This window comes from Leptonotus elevatus, chromosome 13 (assembly GCF_054856555.1).
Source record: "Leptonotus elevatus isolate MCC_2025b chromosome 13, RoL_Lele_1.0, whole genome shotgun sequence".
Lineage (NCBI taxonomy): Eukaryota > Metazoa > Chordata > Actinopteri > Syngnathiformes > Syngnathidae > Leptonotus > Leptonotus elevatus.
Genome location: NC_141251.1, coordinates 8,393,968 through 8,414,407, shown reverse-complemented (window position 1 = coordinate 8,414,407; position 20,440 = coordinate 8,393,968). Strand labels below are relative to the sequence as shown.

General features: G+C 39.6%; 1 protein-coding gene across 1 annotated transcript in view; it reads left to right on the top strand.

Annotated features, from left to right (window-relative positions):
- Nucleotides 1-303: 303 nt before the first annotated feature.
- slc24a3 (solute carrier family 24 member 3) overlaps nt 304-20,440 on the top strand; it is a 53,221-nt gene continuing 33,084 nt past the window's right edge. The window contains exons 1-2 of the mRNA XM_086093064.1: nt 304-645; nt 16,852-16,977. Of these exons, the coding sequence (XP_085949190.1) occupies nt 465-645; nt 16,852-16,977 (307 nt within the window). The 5' untranslated portion in view covers nt 304-464. The remainder of the gene's footprint in view (nt 646-16,851; nt 16,978-20,440) is intronic.

The following is a 20,440-nucleotide window of genomic DNA, read 5'->3' as shown; positions in this document are numbered from 1 at the left end:
GTTTTTGCGTCACTGTACACCTTAAAGCTTACAAGTCAGTAAACCACATGCTATGCATGTTTACAATACAATCAATTAAAAACAGCAACTTTCAAGCGGTTGAAATGTTAGAAATCAGAGCTCATTCCATTGGATCCAATTCACTTTCAATGACCGTTTGGTAGTTTAGCCTACCCACAATGCACCACGCCGCTACTAATGCACCGTGCAGTCGAGATGCGCACTTCGCTTATGCTCGAATACTTTTTTACTCTTTTATTCTGAAGGTCCATACCGGATGTTTCAGGGATGCATTCATTTTGTCAAGCTCGAGAGTCCAACGCCTGCGCTCACATCTGCCCGCGCCGAGCAACTCCATCTCACTCAGAGCTCATCTCTCGGTGTCTTCCTCCCAGCTGCTCATACTCGTACACCTCTACACCACCCGGGGACCTCGCCGGAACGCTCGCCGAAAGAAGAGCGCCATGGCCCGCGTGGTGGGAGAAGGGATGCCGGAGACAACCGTAGGAGCAGGAGTGATGCTGAGCCGACGGAGGAGTAAAGGCAGGCGGAGAAAGCGAAAGGAGTTGTTCGCCGTACAGATGTGCTTCATGGGGATTCTGCTGGGACTCGCTGTGGGGCTCAAGAATGTGGCACAGAAAGAAGGTGAGAAACACACGAAGTCAAGTGGAGTTTTGGGGGGGAAACACGAACGGGATGTTTGACGGCAGCAAATGTCAAGGCTGGATTCATGATCATGTTTCTCTGGTGTCTGTTTCATTAAAAACAATAGATTTGTTCTGTTTATTTTCTAATATCAAATTGTATTCCGTCAACCACAGAATATGCCGGGTTAATTTAGCTACATTTAAAACTATGATGATGATTATGATGATGGTGATGATCACTTATTATTATTATTATTATTACTACTACTACTACACAAACCATTCCTACAGGAAAAACGGTGAGGATCCAAGACGTCAACAACAAGCTAATGCATTTGGAGGCAGCAATTGTCAAACCTAGTTTGTCAGTATTTTTTCTCTCCCAAAAATGAAAAACTCTGTGCCCTATTTTAGTGCCCAGCACAAGTCTAGTGCAAAGTGCAGACTAACTGTGCGGATGAGTGCTTTTTTTTTTTTTTTGGTATTTTCGTAGACACACGTAGTTAGAAATGAGAGTTTAGAGATCCCCAGTGGCGGATGATGTAAAGTTACTTGAAGACTTGCCTTCCAACCCTAATGGTACGTCTGCTTCTAGCTGGTCAAAATATTAGCCTACTTTCAGTGACCAAATTGTCAGGTGCGCAAGGGGTGGGTAAAAGAAAACATCCCCTGTCCGCCGGAACATGGTGCAGCACAGTCTGCCAAATTTCCAAACACAGTAAACTAGACTTAACCTGGCATGAGAGCCAGTTTTTACACGGAGCGCACATGCGCTGTGTGAAAATAGCAAATTCGAACTTGCCTATAAGTGATTGTGAGTGATTGTTTGTCTTATCTCTCAGGCTTTCACCAAGATATGAGTGAGTCATTTACATGGCATTGTTCAATCGGTTTTTATTCAGCCAAAGCAAACAAGTGAGAGATATTCATTCAGAAGGCTTATCTCAGTGGTTCCTAGTCAGACTGGTACCCCCCTCCCTCTTATTAGCTTTTTGGAGCCCGAGCTGTCCAGGGACCCAACAGTGGCTATAAAGTCACTTTGCTAGTCGCGGCATGCAATGCTTCTGCTCTACTTTCAGACATGTTGAGCCTTGACTGTTTCGAGTCGTGCAAGAACGCATGTTGAGTACTTGCCATTCGCAATACCGTCTACATTTTTTTTTTGTATTGCGTCTAGTGGTACATGCTGCTGCCTTTCATGCAGCCAGTGGCAGTTCAATTCCTGGTCAGTGATGAAAAAACGGGGTGGGTGGCATCATTAAGGGCGTCTGGCATAGAAACTATGAGTGACTTGCTGTTGTGACCCCTATTGGGCCAAGCCTAAAACCTAAAAAAAAAAAAAAGTATGATATATCGCTTATAATATTTAATTATGATTATTGAGTCTTTCGCTCACCTATAAGGAGCAAAAGAAGCCGTAAAGAATGCAAGGTGAAATGTATCATTTCTATATTGTGCAAGTTCCAAACTGTAATACGTAGGCCTGCTGCTCTATAAAGACACCCACAGTATCTTGAACTAAATGTGATACTGAATTCCATAAATTATTGCTGCATATATTATTATTACGTGACTAATTCTGACAAGCAGCGCGCGGTATGTGGCTGGAATGGCAAGCTCTCTCTCTCTCTCTCTCTCTCTCTCTCTCTCTCTCTCTCTCTCTCTCTCTCTCTCTCTCTCTCTCTCTCTCTCTCTCTCTCTCTCTCTCTCTCTCTCTCTCTCTCTCTCGCTGGCTTTTGGGTTCCAATTGCACATCTTGCCTTTTTATGTAGAGTCTGCATATTATCCCAATTCTTTGGGTTTCTCTTCTCTACAGCCTTCTAACATTCTAAAAAACAAAAACAAAACATACACGGCGCAGGGTTGGCACTGGGTCATGAAACCTTTCAGCCAATGTGGCTAAACGGTATAAAAATCCCCTCGCCACATTTGAGTGTAGCTCGCCACGACATCACATGTTTATGAGGTGGCAGTGCCGCCCATTTTGCCGATATCACTACGTGCATCATGCATGCACAAGGCAGAGACATTGTAGCCCAACAACACTCCTGGGAAGATGGATTTTTTTTGGCGGCGGGGGGGGGGGGGGGGGGGGTAGGCATAATTGAGGGTGAACAAGTTTCCCGAAATACCTCAGCAATTCTGCACTAATCTGATCTCAGTCTTTGCACGTTTTTTTCTTCTTCTTGTTTTTAGCAGATTGAACACCCTTAGTTCTTCACCATGGTTACTCCTGCAAGCCTCTGGCCAATAGTTTTCAGACTGAATTCGGGTTTGAATTATCCCGCCCTCTGTCTGCGGATGTGATGTCATGCGTGCATTGTGCATGCCAGAAGGGAGTGTGCAGTTCCATTATTTGGCCACACGTGGCAGTAGCGATTTGAAATGACATTTTCTGCATTCAGCAGCTCTAAACTTGTTTGGAAAAAGAGTCGTATGTAAGTCTATACATCCATCCTTCCGTTGTATTCCACCCCTTCAAATAAAAAGGTAGACGCTGCGCGTAGAAATGACAAAAGCTCTATACGACAAGGGGATTAGACATATGAGCTGCTATTATGTTCAGGTTTAATGCCACTGAACTTTACTACTCAAGCTAAAGCCCCTTTTTTTCATCCATCTGCGACAAATGCGAAAGACAAATAAATGGTCGTGGTATAGAAATGCCATTAACGTTTCTTTGTATGAGCATTAGTGTTTCCATTACCTTCTTACGTAACTCAAACCTTTGGCTGTTGGGTCTCTTCCTTTGTGTTTGCTAGCAGGATGGGTTGGGGGGCGGGGGGGGGGGGGGCACAGATGGAGCACTTTGCACTGACAAAGCATTGGGACTCAGCGCAGAGGAACAGAATTAGACAAAAAGGGAAACAGACAAGAGTGCAGTCGGTGCTGTGAAGAGGAACGGGATCATGTGGGGACAGCTCAGGCGGTGAAATAAGGAATAGTGGATATGTAAAAGGAATAGACAAACAGAGTCAGGCGGAATTTGAACGTGATAAATAGGGCGAGACAAGGCAGGTGAAGAAGAGAAAATTGAGGAGATGAGACGTGTTGCTATTAAAATGCATGAAGCAGGCACGTACGATAAAATGCCTCATTATTTGATTTGATTACACTTTAATTAGAGCCACAGTTAAGTTTAAAGTGGCATTACATACTAAGTGGATCTTGCTAGCTCTATTTTCCCGTTAGCCGTGCAAGAACTACACGTATAAATTCTGCGCTAGTGAATGTGTACTAACGTGAAGCATAGTGGTTAAGGCGGAGTCACAGTTGTATATCTATGCATTTGATTTTAATTTTTTTAACAACAAATTCTTGATCAGCCTATATGCTCTCATTTTATTTTAACTCATTCACTGCCATTGACGGCTATTGACGTCAAAAATTCATTTGAACTATTTCTATTAGTTTAACATTATTTTCCACTTTTGTTAACAAGAGTATGAAAACCTAGAATTGTTTTTATTGTACATTTAGAACAGATATAAAATGTATGATTAATCGTGAGTTAACTATTGAAGTCATGCGATTAATTAAACATTTTTAAAAATTTAATTGCCTGATGTGATTTAGAAAAAGAAAACATTATTAAAAAATTAGGAGTGTCAGGCGATTAAAATTTTTAATTGTAATTAATCGCCTGACTTCATGAAATAACTCATGATTAATCACACATTTTATATCTGTTCTAAATGTACAATAAAAAAAAATCTTAGGTTTTTATATTCTTGTTAACAGAAGTGAAAAAAAATGTTAAGCTAATAGAAAGAGTTAAAATGAATATTTAACGTCTATAACCGGCAATGGCAGGGAATGAGTAAAAATTTTTTAACTACAAATTTTTAATCAGCCTATATGCTCTGAGGGTTATGGTTAGGCTGGTAACACAGAATGGGGTGAGGCGAGGCAGGATCACTCCCAGTGCATGACTCCGTCCAGCAATTGACCATTAGAGCAGTTCACGGCAAAATAACACTAGTGGTAGAGTTGCCGGTCATGGCAAAATATCCACTGCCCCATTGCATACGGTCTAATAAAGCAGTATTTCACAAATTAAATGTTGCTCCACAAAGCAAGGTGCAGTTTTACACTTTATTTTAGATTGTGTAATATGTTACCCTTTTTGTTTTGCACTTTAGACCACTGTGAAATTGTATTTCAGAACAATTATTTACATGATTTAATGTTTGCAAAAATGTAAACAGTTCAAATTGACAACATTACAAGAAACTAGAGGCGAGAGAATTACTTGAGAGCAGTAGCGTGTGAAGCGGCCGTGTGAAGCCACCGTGTAGGCAAAAATCATCTGGCACGGGAGGTGAGTTGGGAACCGGCTTAAGGAGCCGTCTGATCTATTTTATCATCCATGTCACCTTGCTCTCGTCTCTCTCTCTTTCTTTTTCGCTTTCTCTCTCCTCTGTCTCTCTCCTTCCATTTCAATTGCACTCAGCTATTATTTTGTTTTTGTCCCCCGGTAGCTGTGACCTTTTTGCCCTCCAAGTACTCCGACCATGCAGCCAAAGTTTTTTTTTTGACCTGTTACTCACAGGGTCTTGTCTGTGTTGTCAAAATGACAGCTTTTTCGTTCACTAACTTTTTTTTTTTTTATTCAGCGACGCTTTCTGCTCTACTTATACTTTGATATAACAATTTATTTTTACTTCCAGGTACGTAAGTCAATATGGCATACCTGTTTGGTATGTACTGACAAAGGTATAACTAAAGGCTAAAAATGAGATGTACTCAAAACTAAAATATGAGGTTGTCGTCGCTGTCATTTTGCGACATATATGCGACTTGTTTGCAATGTAAAAGCAATATTTGAGACAATGCGCGAATTAACCTGAAATTTGAGTCAAATTGACCCACAAAACAGATTAAAATTATTATTTTTCATATCCTTTTTTTTTTTTTTTTTTTTGTCCAGTCAGTCATTGCCGCGACACAACCCCTGTTAATTTTGGACTTATTTCCTGGTATAATTTTGTGCTATAAAAATTAGTATATTGCCATAATTTAGATAGAAAAAGACATTTGTAGACGTATAATAATAATAATAATAATAATAATAATAATAATAATAATAATAATAATAATAATAATTAGGGGTGGAAATTGCCTAGTACCTGGCGATCCGATTCGTAGCACAATTCTAGGTCACGATTTGATTCGATTAATCCCGATACGAATCTATAAATTAATTATTGCGAAAAAAAATTAACTCAAATTTAGAAAATACAAATCAGTACACTTGTATATGTACACTGTAAGATTTGTATGAATTTTTATTTATTTATCTGCAAATTCAGGCTTATAACTGAGCCACTGCATTTAACAAGCAGGTTGCAGTCTGAACGGCACTGAAATAAAATATTAAGGCTTAATGTGCCATTAATATAACATTCTTCCATGTTTAATGTGTGAATCCTAACCCTAAGTAAGACGTTTTGTTAAATATTTCCATAAAAAATGGATGTTTAAAAATCGATTTGGTCGCATATTGAATCGATTCGAGAATATCGCGGTATATTGCAGAATCGATTTTTTTCTAACACCCCTATTATCAAAAATGTTGCGAGTTGCGTTCTAATATTTCCAGACTATGGTTATCACATGACCGTACATGTACTCGTAAATTTCGGTGACAATCAGTCGTCTGTGTTTTTTTTGTTGTTTTTTGACGTAATGCTATCTAAATTAGGCCAAAACTTGACGACACCGTTGGCATTTTTAGAGCAAAATACAGTCCAGGAAATAAATAGTACTGGTAAAAGCAGTAAAGAAACAGCGTTGGAGCTGTCCTGTAAAATTGGGTCACATGACACTTTTCCGGGTACTCCTTTTCCTACCACATTCTAAGAGAATGAGCGATAGGTTCAATGAAGACTTAAAATTGTGAGTGTGAGTAGTTGTTTGTCTGTTGTTGCTTGTATCTTCCCTGTGAATGAGTGACGCACATTCCAGGGTCTCACCCCTAAAGTCAGTTGCGAATAGCTGCAGCTAAGCCTGGCAACCCAAGTGAGGATAAACGCTATTGTAAATGTATGTTTCAAATATAATTCTAAAAAAAAAAGATGCCAACCATTACCTTGGCCCAAGTAGCTGCAGGTGTGAGTCACTCAAAGCATTTTTTTATTTTTTATTGTATGACTGTGTGGGTGAGCATAGAACACTTCTCATTTCTGTACTTGAATATCACACTGCAGGAGGCACCTGGCGCATTCACTTATAGTCCTTTGATTGACACTAATTGTCTTTGACTGGTTCCACTGAAAAAAAAAAAAAAGCTGCAGTCACATCACCAATCTGTAGAGTGAATATATGACTCATATTGATTACGTATGTTCTATTTTATTTTATGTTATTTTATTAGCTAGATTGATTGAGGATTCAAGTTTGTCATGTTATTTCTTCTTCAGTTTCATCGATTTCATGGTGTTGCTTTTTGTCAGGTTAGGACACAATCACTGTGCTATCATAATAGGGGTATTGTTGACAAATGTAATTCCTATCCCAAATATTCTAATGCAATTTTAGTTTTGTGATTGTGACGTGGCACCCTTCTTTATGGTTGTGGAATTGTTTGTGTGTCCTATTTGTCTTCTTTTTTTTGTGTTCAGGCTTTTGCTCGTCATCAGGAACATTCTCCCACAAGTTTGTCATGTAAACACAAATAAATAGAACCTGTGCTTTGTTGTGATAGATGTGAAGTGTAAAGTGTAGGGGTGTTAGAAAAAAATCGGTTCGGCAATATATCGCGATATTGCAGCACGCAATTCTTGAATCGATTCGATATGCGGCCGAATCGATTTTTAAACATAGATTTTTTTATGGGAATAAAAACGTCTAGGGTTAGGATTCACGCATTAAGCATGGAAGAATGTTATATAAATGGAACATTAAGCCTTAATATTTTATTTCAGTGCTGTTCAAACATGAAACAGACTGCAACCTGTTTGTTAAATGCAGTGGCTCAGTTATAAGACAGAATTTTCAGATAAATAAATACATTTTCATACAACTCTTACAGTGTATATGTACAAGTTTACTGATTAGTATTTCTCTAAATTTGAGTCTTAAAAAAATCGCAATAATCAATTTATAGATTCGTATCGGGATTAATCGGTATTGAATCGAATCGCCATCGGTATCGGAATCGGTACTAGGCAATTCACAACCCTAGTAAAGTGTAGCTGAGTTTAGTCTGTAGGCCATGTTTTGTATTCAATTTCACTGTGAACATTAGTTTCCTTTGTCTCCCTCTCTAGTCACTCCCTCTCCTCATATATGCCTGGGCTAATTTATCACCTAATCCAAACCCTATTTCTGTACCCGCATTGTGTATTCTGGGATCCACAGCGTGAAGCGTGGAAGAAAGGACTCCATACCTGCAGAGGATTTTAAAGAAAATCTTCCTTTTTGTCTTCCAACTAAGGCACCCATTTTTACTCAGAAATCTGGGCTTGTTCACTTGAACACAAAGCTGATTTACTGGCAGGAAGTCATGACTTATTCTGTAGCATGAATGGCACTGGCGCTTTGCGACACTCTTACCTGGGGTGGCGGGAGGGTGGCAGCAGGTTCAGTAAAGAGGGCGGTTATAACCCCCACATGCATACAAATGCACACGCGCACACAGAAGGTCACAGTTCTTTTTTTTTTCTTCTTTTTTTTATATATATATTTTATTTTTATTTTTTTTGGGGGGGGGGGGGGGAGCTCAGTATTGTTCATTCGGTAATTTTACAGATTTGACGTGTCATCATCATTGCTGTTTTTTTTTTTTTTAATTTTTTTTTTTAATTTTTATTATTTTGTATGTGGGTGAGTATGTGTATGTGCGTGTGTGCGTGCGTGCGTGCGTGCGTGTGAGTGTGTGTGTATTCATTAGTTCACCAAAAGAAGGTCACAGTTTTAATTCATGTGTCATTTTCTGCATTCCCTGGCATGTTTTATGCTAGTCACTGATAGCAGTCGCAATTAGTCGACTAATCGGATCACATAATGAAAAAGTTTAATTCCCTCCAATAGCCAATCAAATCAAAATAAATAAAAATGCTCAACCACGTTTTTCTGGTAGCAGTCTTAAATTTCCGAACAAATTTTGATCCTAAGAGAGCCCTTCACGGGTCGTGTAGCCGACCGGTCTAAAGTGCTGGGTTAAAATAAATTTCCCTCACTCATGAGGTATGGGTTCAAATCCCACCACTGCCTCTTTCATATCACTTGAAGTAAGATGCTCAATTTTCTGTCATTGTCTTAAGTGTAGATTTGGATTGAATGAACAAGTTCTTGGCCATTTTGTGAGCTCTTTCTTCCATATAACAATTGCTTATAATGGGGGGGATATCGGAAAACCTATTGCTCAACCCTTTTTCTGGTCTTAAATTTTCCAACAAATTTGGATCCCAAATATTCAAGAGAGCACAAATGACATATTTTAATGGAGTATGTTATGCTAGGTTCTGCATTTTCTCCCCGAGTTTCAGTTTTGTGTCCAGGGCCGTCCAGCTGTCAAAGCGAAAGCCAGCAGCTTTGATCACAAGCCTGTGAATCTCTAGCTTGCTCATATGTTGTTATGCAATTCCTCTTGCTCAAATTGCTTATGCTCACGCTCTAATCCAAATTCTGCTCTTACAAATCGCTGCTCTGGAGAATTTTAGGAAATTTGGTTTTGTACTCCTACAAAAGCAGGGATGACACAGATGATGTCATCCATATAAAATGTTTACCCTGTTTATATAGTGAGTAAATAAGTACTATGCTTGTAAATCTGATTAATATACAAATAAGCGTAATTCTTTGGCATCACTTTTTAGAAATCTTTTTATATGGATTTAAAATCGGGATTATTTTGATTTGGATTATTCAGATAATGCTGCAGCGTTTGTTGGTCTGCCATGTTTATCGTGACTACGCGTGGCTTTGCAGACACTTAACAATATCCATACGTCAGGTTTCTTTCTTGATGACAAAAGTGCTGCGCTTTATTCACAATTGGTCAACATCCGATGACAACCAACAAAAACGAATGTGTCAGTTCATATCTTGCCACCCACCTCTCAGCTGTAGTGTGATTATTATTATTATTTTTATGTTTTCCTGATCAGCCAGGTTAATATGAATGAAACCATTGAATTTCTTTACTTAGTTGATTTTTTTTTTTTAAATGAATATACTCGGTCACGATTTAATCAGAAACAAAAAAAAGATATTAACCAATGCATTTAATTTCCTAATATTCTCTTAATAAAAGTGTTTTCAGGTGGCAGACACAGATCTCTATTTTCTCCGACAGTGATTATTTTTGCAGAGCCCTTTTTGTACACCCGAACAATGAAAACAAAATCACAGTGCCATTCACCTACATTAAGCACGGTCAGAGAAACCCATTAAGCTTTTAATCACACCAATCTGATTAATCATAGTCTTAGATGACTGGGAGGGAATTTACCCACTTGTTTTGTTTCTGTTTTCATTTGTGTGTGAGTATGTGCAGTATGCGTCAGACAATTGGGTTCGAGAGGCATACGTTTCCTGCTCGGTTCAACTTTATTGCCATTACATGTCACAAGTACAAGGCGGCGAAATGCAGAATCCGTCGAACCAGATGTGAATGATGAGTAATTAAATAGAGTAACATTAGCACTTTTCTGTCAAATCTACAGTAAAAAAAAAAAACAATTACAGCGCTGACTTCCAGATACTTTATCACGTGTTGCGTCTTTTAGAACGCCAGTATATGCTACACACCAACTTGGCCTGATTCTTATTCTCTCTTGGGAAAATTATGTAGCTCGCTTGATATAGTAGATGTGCAATGTTTAGAGATACTGTTGATTGTCACAAGATGGCATTTAACTGCCTAAGGTCCTAAAAAAAAAATATATATATATATTTTTTAAATAAAAGAAACCTACTGTACGTGCATCTGCCATGCTTGCCAAACAAAAACTCTGACATGTATGCAAGGAATCCAAATAATCAGTGTGAACACATGTACCTACATATATTCTCTCACACATGAACACATCTGTCAAAGAACACTAATGAAGATGAAGTAGCTAATTAAGGATGACATTGAGGAGCGATGGCCGGCCGTGTTATTTGACGTTATGGGGTCGACTTGGACCTAATGCACATAGGACTCTGGCACCGATATAGGACACGGTGCTGGTGAAAGATATTGGTAGAAATATGCGGACTACCAAATCCCTTGGTACTAATGATTTCTCAGAAGCATTTTTTTTTTCTGTACACGCTGATCTGACGCACACGCACTGAATGGTTGGCCTAGATCGAGAGGGTGGGTAAGTTGTGCAGGTATATATATATATATATATATATACTATATATATTTTTTTTTTTAAGTAACATGGAAATGCATCAAATTACGCACACAAAAACACACACGCATTAATCCACAATGTATTTGAGTTCACATTTTAGTCTACACATGATTCTACGTTTGTAGTGCTACACTAAAGTCAGTGGACAGTAGTGTTAATTTTATCCTCCATTTTAGAATTTAGTCTCCGTTTTAGTCCAGTTTCAATCACGCTTGTTAGTTTTTTTTATCATAGTTAGTCAACCTCATCCTGTTTTTATTTAGTCCATTTTTAGACGACTATAAATTTAGCACTTTAGTCTTCATTTTAATCCAAGAAAACATCATTTTATTCGTCTAGTTTTAGTCAACAAAAACTGTCAACGGTTTAGTCTAGTTTTAGTCAGGACTATCATTTTACCAATGTATCTTTTTTTGTCAGCAAATAATTTCAGATCATTCAGATTTCCATTTCAGATCTAAAACTATTTCACAAAAAAAGTTCTCATCTTTTTTTTTTTTAAGAAAAACAACTTGACACAATTACCGTATATCAACAAGTGGCTACTATGGCTCCATGCTATGAGCTAGTAAGTTAGCCAGCATTAGTTAGCGGTCGGGTTAACGTTATTGATGGAACGTTATAGCCATTGGATTAATGTTACATTCGAGCTATAATTTACCTCTCGTTTTTTTAACCATTCACCGGGAAGCCACCTCCTGTCTGTCCCATGTGTTTGTGCATGTTGCACATGCTAGCTGCAGAGCGAGTGTGTCTCTGTGGTCACATGACTGATTAGCAGAGATTTTCCAAAATCATATAATTGTCATCGCATTTTTGTTCATGAACTAAAGTTTTTATGATGTGAAGTACACCGCCTCGTCTTCATTAGTCGACAAAAATGCATACTGATTTAGTCCCAGTTATTGTTCATTAACGAGGGTGTTAGTCCAGTCTAGTCTATAGTCTTAGTCTGGTGAAAAATGTGTGTTGATGAAATTATTTTTGTTTAGTTTTCCTTTGACGAAATTAACACTAGTGGGCAGATGCCTTCTCGAAGGTTCTCTGTCTTGCTTCAGTGTTAATTTATAACCACATTAAAGTGTGAATTTAGCCAAAAGCGTATCTTAACCATGGAGATTATGATTTGCAATTTTATTGCTTCTTGTGGCTTGGCTCAGACCTCTTCAAATCACATGACATGGAGCAATTCTTCATGCCTTCAGTTGGTATGGAGGATGCTTCATGCTATTTTTTGTTTCTCCAATTCTTCCTTTGCAGACTGCAATATTAAAAGCATCAAAACAAGGTCAATAATATATTTGTTTTTCTTTTGCAATCAATTTAATCCACCCACGTGCAATCCATGTTGTAATTGGGTACTCTAGAGTAAGGCAAAATATTGTTTTGTCAATTTGAAGGGACAAAGTTGGTGAGCTTGGCAATGGCACATTTATTGTGATTGTCTTTTGACCTTGATCATGTCATGTCTCCTGCTTATGTCATAGTGACACTGGGTATAAGGAAAAACATGTAGTAAGAGGACATTAGGCCTGTTTACAATATAGGGCAGCCTAGCACTGATACATCATGGCAGATCTCACCCTCGGGTTCTCTGTATAACTGTAGTGTACACAATGCAACAAGCGCTGTATGCTTGTGACTTTAGATTTTCCTCAGATAAGGACAATTACAACCTGCCAGTCTCGTACAAACTGACAGTGAAAACCTGCAAAAACATGTAGAGTGCAGACAATATGTCTTGCCCCTATCAGATTTCACATTTCTTTTCATTTTTTTAATTTTCTTTTTCTTAAGAGCTCAGTATTGTTCATTCGGTAATTTTACCGATTTGACATGTCATCATCATTGCTCTCTATTTTTATTTTTATTTTTTTTATTCAAATTTCACATTTCTGTTTGCAAGCCTCATAGACAAAGGATTTTCATCCTTAAACAGCACTATACTCAGTAGTTTTCTTTCTTTTGGCATTTTTCCAGAGCAGCGCAGATAGAAGTGGGTGTTAGCATCGTTGTGCGCCGTTGTGGGAGGGAATGCCGCCGACTCCTGGCCAATCAAAGCGCCTCCCCTCATTCATGGTAAATGTCACTTCATTTATATAGCGCTTTTCCACCTCAGACTTCTGACGCAAAATCAGGAGCAACTTGGGGGTTCAGTATCTTGCTCAAGGATACTTCGACGTGGTCACAATGGTATAGGATCGAACCAACAACCTTTGTTGGGTTGGGAGACAACCACTCCACTCTATGTAGAGGCAGTGTGCAAAGTACATTTAAAAGGAATGCAAGAGATATCACTTGTGGATGATGTAAACTTCTCCGCTGTGGATGAGCACATGACCGCCTTCCACGCCCGATAAGAGTCCATGTAATGAAATGAAGCGCTGCAGATGCCTCTACCTGCGGTAGGTAGATGCAAAACCTCGCCACTTAATAGTCCCTACTCTGAGCACGAGAGGAGGTGAAGAAAGAGCAAGGAGAAGCGGCAGTAAAATGGGCCAAAATCTCGATGTCAGAAAGTGAGGTCGGGCGAGAGGCTAGTCGTATACTAGGTGTGGTTTAACAAGATGAAAGAGCGCTGGAATAAGATTTAAATGGAGATTTGAAGATGGTCTATATAACAATTTGCCCCCAAAATATCTTTACAATAGCCCTTTTATTTGACCATTTACGACTCAAACATCTTCTAATGAGTAGATTAACACTTTAGCTGTTCACAATGGGTACTCCTGCACTGGCCGATAGTTTTCAAACTGGATTTGGGCTTCGAATTCCCCGCCCTCTGTCTGCGGATGTGACGTCGTGCGCGTTGTGTACGTGATGAAGGGGGTGTGCAGTTTCCTTTTTCAACCACAGGTGGCAGTAGTGATTTAAAAATATATTTTTTTGCATTCAGCAGCTTTAAACATTTTTAGCAGATGGGGCATTCTAGAATAAAGATCTGTTAATTTTACCTCTATAAGTCACCAAAAGAACAGCCATGTTGTGACCCTAAGGTCTCATTAGCCTGGTTTACATGGAGCCATGTATTGCGATTAGAATGAATCCGAACGGCCAAACGGAATGAAAATGCTCCATATAAACAACCTCAATCGGAATGAAAAGGCTGAATCTGAATGGAATTTCATTCGGAATCACAAGGTTGGTTTATTCCTTTCGTCAATCCGAACGAGCGTCGTGTATACACTTCATTCGGAATGGCGAGGCTTCGTCCGGCATGCGCAAGATCTGTCTTGACGTAAATGCGTCTTGACGTCATCGTTTCCACCCACCAAAATGGCGGTGTCTCCCCAAAGACTTTTTTCTAAGTACTTGAAACTTGTTTTTTATTAAGATGTTGCTTCAATAAAAGTGTTAACACCATCACAACTACTGTGCTAAATGACGAATGATCTCCATCTTAATATAAAATGTAAATCACGTGATCGATTGTCCGTGCGTCCCGCGGCTGCCCCGACGGGGCTGATCTGATTAAACGGGGGAGCGCGTAAACGGCAGATCGGAATGGATCACGTCACATGCAAACAGGTGACCAGAGATTTTCATTCGGAATGGTTTCAATCGGAATGACTAAAAAGTCTCTTTGTTGTGTTTAGCCCCTCAGCAGTGCCACTTAAATTGAAACCAGGTCTTCCCATTCTTTCTTGATCATCCCTGGTTCTTCGGATCATCACTTGCTCACCTACAGTATTCAGTGTGTTGCCAGAATGTTTTTATTAATTTATTCCAAAGACTATAACTGTGCTGTCAGTGTTTTTGTATTCCTTTGTGAATATAATGCAGTTGTATATAAGCGGGCTTCAGTTATTATGACATAGATCAGCAAATGCTCTGATTGCATCAGTGACTCCGATATGACAGTGAACTTTTATTTATTTATTCAACAACTTAGCCATCACATTGTTCGCTTCGTCACAATCGTGCATACAACGGTTTCACCAAAGCTTCTGTAATTGGCCAGCAACATGTGCCACAAATGTTAACTGCAAGAAATCAATATTGAACCACAGTTAGTCAGCCAATATTCAATTTCTAATTTCAAGAAGAAAAAAAGAGAACCAGGAATAAAAGAAACAATTCTGCTGCCCAGCAGCATGCCGGTGGTTGTTATTTTAGTAACAGAAAATAGTTGCAAGCCAGATTCCCCATTACCGCTGTGATACCGCCGTCGCTGCCCTCTAAAGCATTTTTGCACTGAAACATTCTGTTCTTCGACGTGTTTGCAAAATCTATCATGTCCTAATAAATATAGCATAGAGTGGTGCTATTTATGGCAGCTCCGTGCCTTTGCAGAGGCCTGTTGCATGGTGAGAGAGGAGATGGATTGGAAGAGGGCTGCTTGTGAATACAGTGACCTACATGAATGAACTAAAATGATTGGCCTCACGGAGGTCCGCATGCCCCCATATGAGCGTTCCTGCAGGAGCGTGGCAACACAACATGCATATGTCATCTCACTTTTTGTTCTATGGGGAATGCGAGGGTTAGGACTAGTCATGGGTTGTAAATTAACACTGGAACTTAAAGCTACTGAACGTAGAATATTCCATTTCGAATCGCTACTGCCACCTGCTGACGAAAAAATGAAACTGCACACAGCGTTCTTCACTTACGCGCCGCGCACATGACGTCACATCCGCAGACAGGGCGCGGGAAATTCTAACCCGAATCCAGTCTGAAAACTATTGGCCAGGGGCTCGCAGGAGTATCCATTGTGAACAGCTAAGGTGTTAATCTACTCATTAGAAGGCATTTCAGTCATAAATGGTTAAGTAAAAAGCTTATTGTAAAGTTATTTTGGGGAAAAAAGTTCACATTGCAACTTTAAAGTTTGTGTCTCATGGTCCTTTGGATTGGGATGGCAAGTAATAAATGGGCTTTATTTTGAGAATGAGCCATCTTTCATCAACTGTAAAATGCATTTTCATTCGGTGAAGCTGTTTATTTATTTCCTTCTTTTTCTCAATTTGTATCTGCCTAAATTAGAAGCTTGGCTGGGGCTTTATCTGATATTTTAATTTGAAGTGACTAAGAATCATTATATACAGACTGAACCTGAGGGAATATATAAACACAATGTAAATGTTAATTTATTCCATATAAGAGCCATTCCCTCATTCCCTAATAAATGCATAGGAACGTTCATACTCTGTGCACAAGTTGAGCGTATATGCAAAATCGTCATTCGGTGCAACACACGTGCGTCGCCTTTCTCAATCTGTATCCTATTTTCATAAGGTTTGTATCATCGAAAAGATTGCTGAACACAAACTTGTCAGCATATCATCATGACGTCAGCCATTTATAATTAAGTCCAAACATAAAGTGGCGGAATGTACATTATAAAAGCATTGAAAAAAAACAAATGATTAGCCGATCAATGAACAAACACTGCGCAAGTTGATAAAATAGACAGTAATGAATAAATAGAGTACAACAAAGAGATCATTGGTGGTCAAAAGAACTAATGAAATTAGTGTTGGAACAAGTGACAGAAAATATAAACGCGGTCGGTGTTACGTCACAGGCAAATCTCCGTGTGGGTATAACTTTTGATCTGTCTGACGTTCGTTTGTCTACTGTAAATGTCAGAACATGTTTTGTTTTGCACCGCCAACGTGCATTGGGTACTTGATCGATAGGAAAACTTTAAAGCTTTGGATTAACCAAGAAAAGCGGGGGTTTGATTGCTTTTCCAGTTGTGTGATAAAGCGGACGCACAGAAAGCGGCCCATTCATTCGTACAGCACACATATAAGCAAAAACATGCACTTGAAGTCTCTTTTCGTCGCTCTGCACTGATCAACACTCATCTCGTCCCTCTTGTTTCTATCTCGTTGTGACTCTCTCAGCATACCACGTGGCGACCTCCACAATACTCGAAGAGCCCAGGTGGGAGAGTCGTCACCTTCTACAGGACTTCTACGACAACCAGTCGAAGCTGTTCTCAGAGCTTGACAAAAACTGTACCGAACCAGGTAAGACTAGCGGAGATGCTAAATATGATTGTGCTTTCTCAGCTCTTGCTACTTTCCTGCGTCGCTTCTCAGCTGATTTGTTAGCCCGGAAAAACATTGTGGTTTTAAGTGCAGGTTATTTTTGTTTTTGCTACACAGGGTGCATTTCCACTCTACCTTTCGGTAGTTTGTTTGGTTAAGTGCGTGCACAGCAGTGGGTATTTACTGATGTTCTATAGCCTGCTCGATTGTTCAGACAACTATAAAGTTTGCAACAAAGGTCAATTTTGCTCATATTGTGTTTAGTAGCGGTTTTAGTTCTCTTGAAATATTTACTGTATGAATATGAACACCAACCTTTAGTTGCTCCTCAATCTTAATTCTATAGCTTCCAAATTTTCCAACATTTCATTTCCTGTGAGTATAATGAGCAAGTATTAAGTGTTGATTTAACCGGTGTTTGTAAAAAAATAAAAAATACATTTGCATGTCCTACGAATCCGTGATTTACTTACTGGAAGACAGTCTTGATTATATGAATGAGTAACTAATTGAAATAAATTAGGTGGATGTGTGCAAGCTGAGCACTCGCATTGTTTATCACACACAGTTTAATTTGCCTTAAAGTATTCATGCTGGTGTTGAAAGTGTATTGATTATAGATTTTAGGTGTGGTAGCAAAATCGTTTTTTTTAATTATTTTTTTATTTAAAAGATGCGAGTGCATCAAATCAAACAGAATCGAGATACATGTTGCCTTTTTATTGGAAAGATATACCTGAGAAGAAAATCACACACTTACATAACAAAAAATAAGTTATTGCAGTCGAACCAAATCGAATCGTTCCACTTTCAAATTCAACTGTCCTTGAATGATTTCGCACCTCACATATCAAAAACAGTATCCAATCATCTTTTGTTGAGGGATGCACACCCTCAAGCGATGTATTTATTATTTAATTTCTCATTAAATTGGTGTGAGTCTTATTCAAAGGTTGAAGAACAAATCTCCAACTACTAATCAGTCTACAAACAACTTTCTAATGACTCCTTTCACGTTTTACACGTATTGTTCCTTGCTGTGTTTCTATTTTCCTGCTGTTTTAAGTACTTTGGTGAACTGCGTTGTTCTCAAAGCACTCTATAAATACAGGGAGTCCTCGCGTTACGGCCGAGTTCCGTTCCTGCGCTGGCGATGTAGCACGGATTTTGACATAAGTCGGATTTCACCGTTAAAATCGATATTTACAGCAAAATACTTTTTTGCGCAACCGGGAGGAGCCGGAACCGATATTTCGTGTTTCCGCACGGACATTCATTTCTGACGGACGGCAGAACGGAGCTAATTCAAACTTAAACACGGAAATGTGGCGAGCCGACCTGCTCGATGGACGTCCGTTGCTGGAGGTAACAACAACACAACTTTACATAACTTTAAAAAGGCGTGATTACTGTGGGAAATTAATGAAAAAGAAGGTGCTGCGGACGAGGCACGGGTGCCGTAAAATTGAAAAGACGTAGGTTGCGTACGACGTAACTCGAGGACTCCTTGTATGTTTCTGGTCTACTCTTTACCATTTGGATTTGTTACGGTGTGGTCACGGGGCGGCGCGGTGTCTGTCGGCGTGTGAAGTGGAGGACCCAAAATGCAGGGAGGCAGGAGAACCACAGCAGGAGTGCGGGCGAGACTGCCGTGCTTTATTTTACAGAAAACCCTAACCAGGGTACTGGTTAATGTTAAATAAACAAAGAACTGAAAAGATACAAAATCTAAATGACAGACAGAACACCGGCGGTGACCGCGACAAGCGGCAATGATCCCACGCCGACTGATCACCACCCGGGAACTAGATACACCCACACTAATTGGGTAACTAGCCACACCTGGGGCCAGGCACAAGTGGCTGAGGGCCCGGATTGGTCAAACCGCGGAAGGGCTGGAACCCACTCAGGACCAATCGGGACCCTCAACCAAAACCAGATCTTCCCAGACATGACAGGATTGCCCAAATAAACGCCATGTTTAGTTTTGTTTCAATCGCTTGTATGCATACAACACTACGGACCTTCATCATCTATTTACATGATTGCACCCACAACTGACCAATACGAGAACAAAGCAATCCCATGTGGTTAGTTGTGACACATTTTGTATTCTTGGATTATTCTTTATTTTTTAAAGAACACAACAACTTTACAGACCCATTAAATGATTCGTGCCAGAAAAAACAATGTAAAGTAGGAGTACCGTGCACGTACTGCATATCTGCTCCCCACTCCCTAGTTGTGTAACTCTTGAGGCCCATGTTGTATTTTTCCCTTATTGCGCACCATTGTGTTGTTCCCCTGGCACACAGAGTGTGAGTGTTTTCCATGTGTGATCCTGGGGCTGAACAAGGCTGATCTCCTGCCAAGCATTCTCTTGATCTTATTGTAAACACAACACGCATGTATTGCACACTCACGCGCACTCCATTTTTCAGTTTCAAGATACAGTATGTAATCTTACTGGATTTAATCAATGCATTACGTTTAGGACAAAGTCCATAGACTGTTTGTATTTTTTTAAGGTTTGGATTCGGAAACAAGAATGACCTTAATGGACATTATTCTTGCTTTCCTGCGCTAAAAAGAGCATTTTCAAAGACGTCCTGTGCCTTAGTCTCTCTCTCCCTGCGTCTGCAATGTTACTCCATTTAATCTGTTTCTATCTTCTTCCTGGAGCACTTCCTCTTTTATTTATATTTTTTTCTGTGTTTTTTTTTTTTCCATTTACTCTTGTCCTTTGAGGTTGACTCATTGGCTCAATGTGATGTCATATAACATTTGCATGCACACACACTCAACTGCATGTGTAAAGCACATCTCTGTGCAGCCTTTAGACAAGGTAACAAGAAGCCATGGGGTGTTTTCCATATCTGCAAACCCCCCCCCCAAAAAAAATGGAGAAGCCAGTTAATAGGATTCATTATTTTCGGCAGGATTTAGACTTAGTGTGTTATTATTCCCCCATCTTCTATAAAAATAGAACATTTGTTGATGTGTACTGACAGATGGGAGTGGGAATTTCTATTTCTTTAGGGAGTTTTCCCCTGAACACGTCAGAGGCAAACAGATGCATTCTTAGCACCATTATTAGGCTTGTAAAGGTGAAACAGTGATGCTCAGGCGCGTGACAGCAAAGACCCCAAAATAGCTCCCTTTGTTAAAATAGTTCCCTCTGTATCCTTCGAGGTCAAAAAGCTTGCAACCCTCTGATCCAACGTTCATCCTCGCCACACACTGTGACTGTGTGCAGTGGCGAGAGAGGAAAAGGTTGGACTTTTTTTTTCTATAGCTCTATTTTTGTGGTCTGTGTGAGTCACAGCTGTGGCTGAAGCTTTCACATTTTGTGAGATGTCTGTCCATTTCTTTGTCCTAGTGAACGGAATAGTTGGTTTGCCTTCAGGAAATGTCCACTTAAGACTTGCGGATGAACACAGCT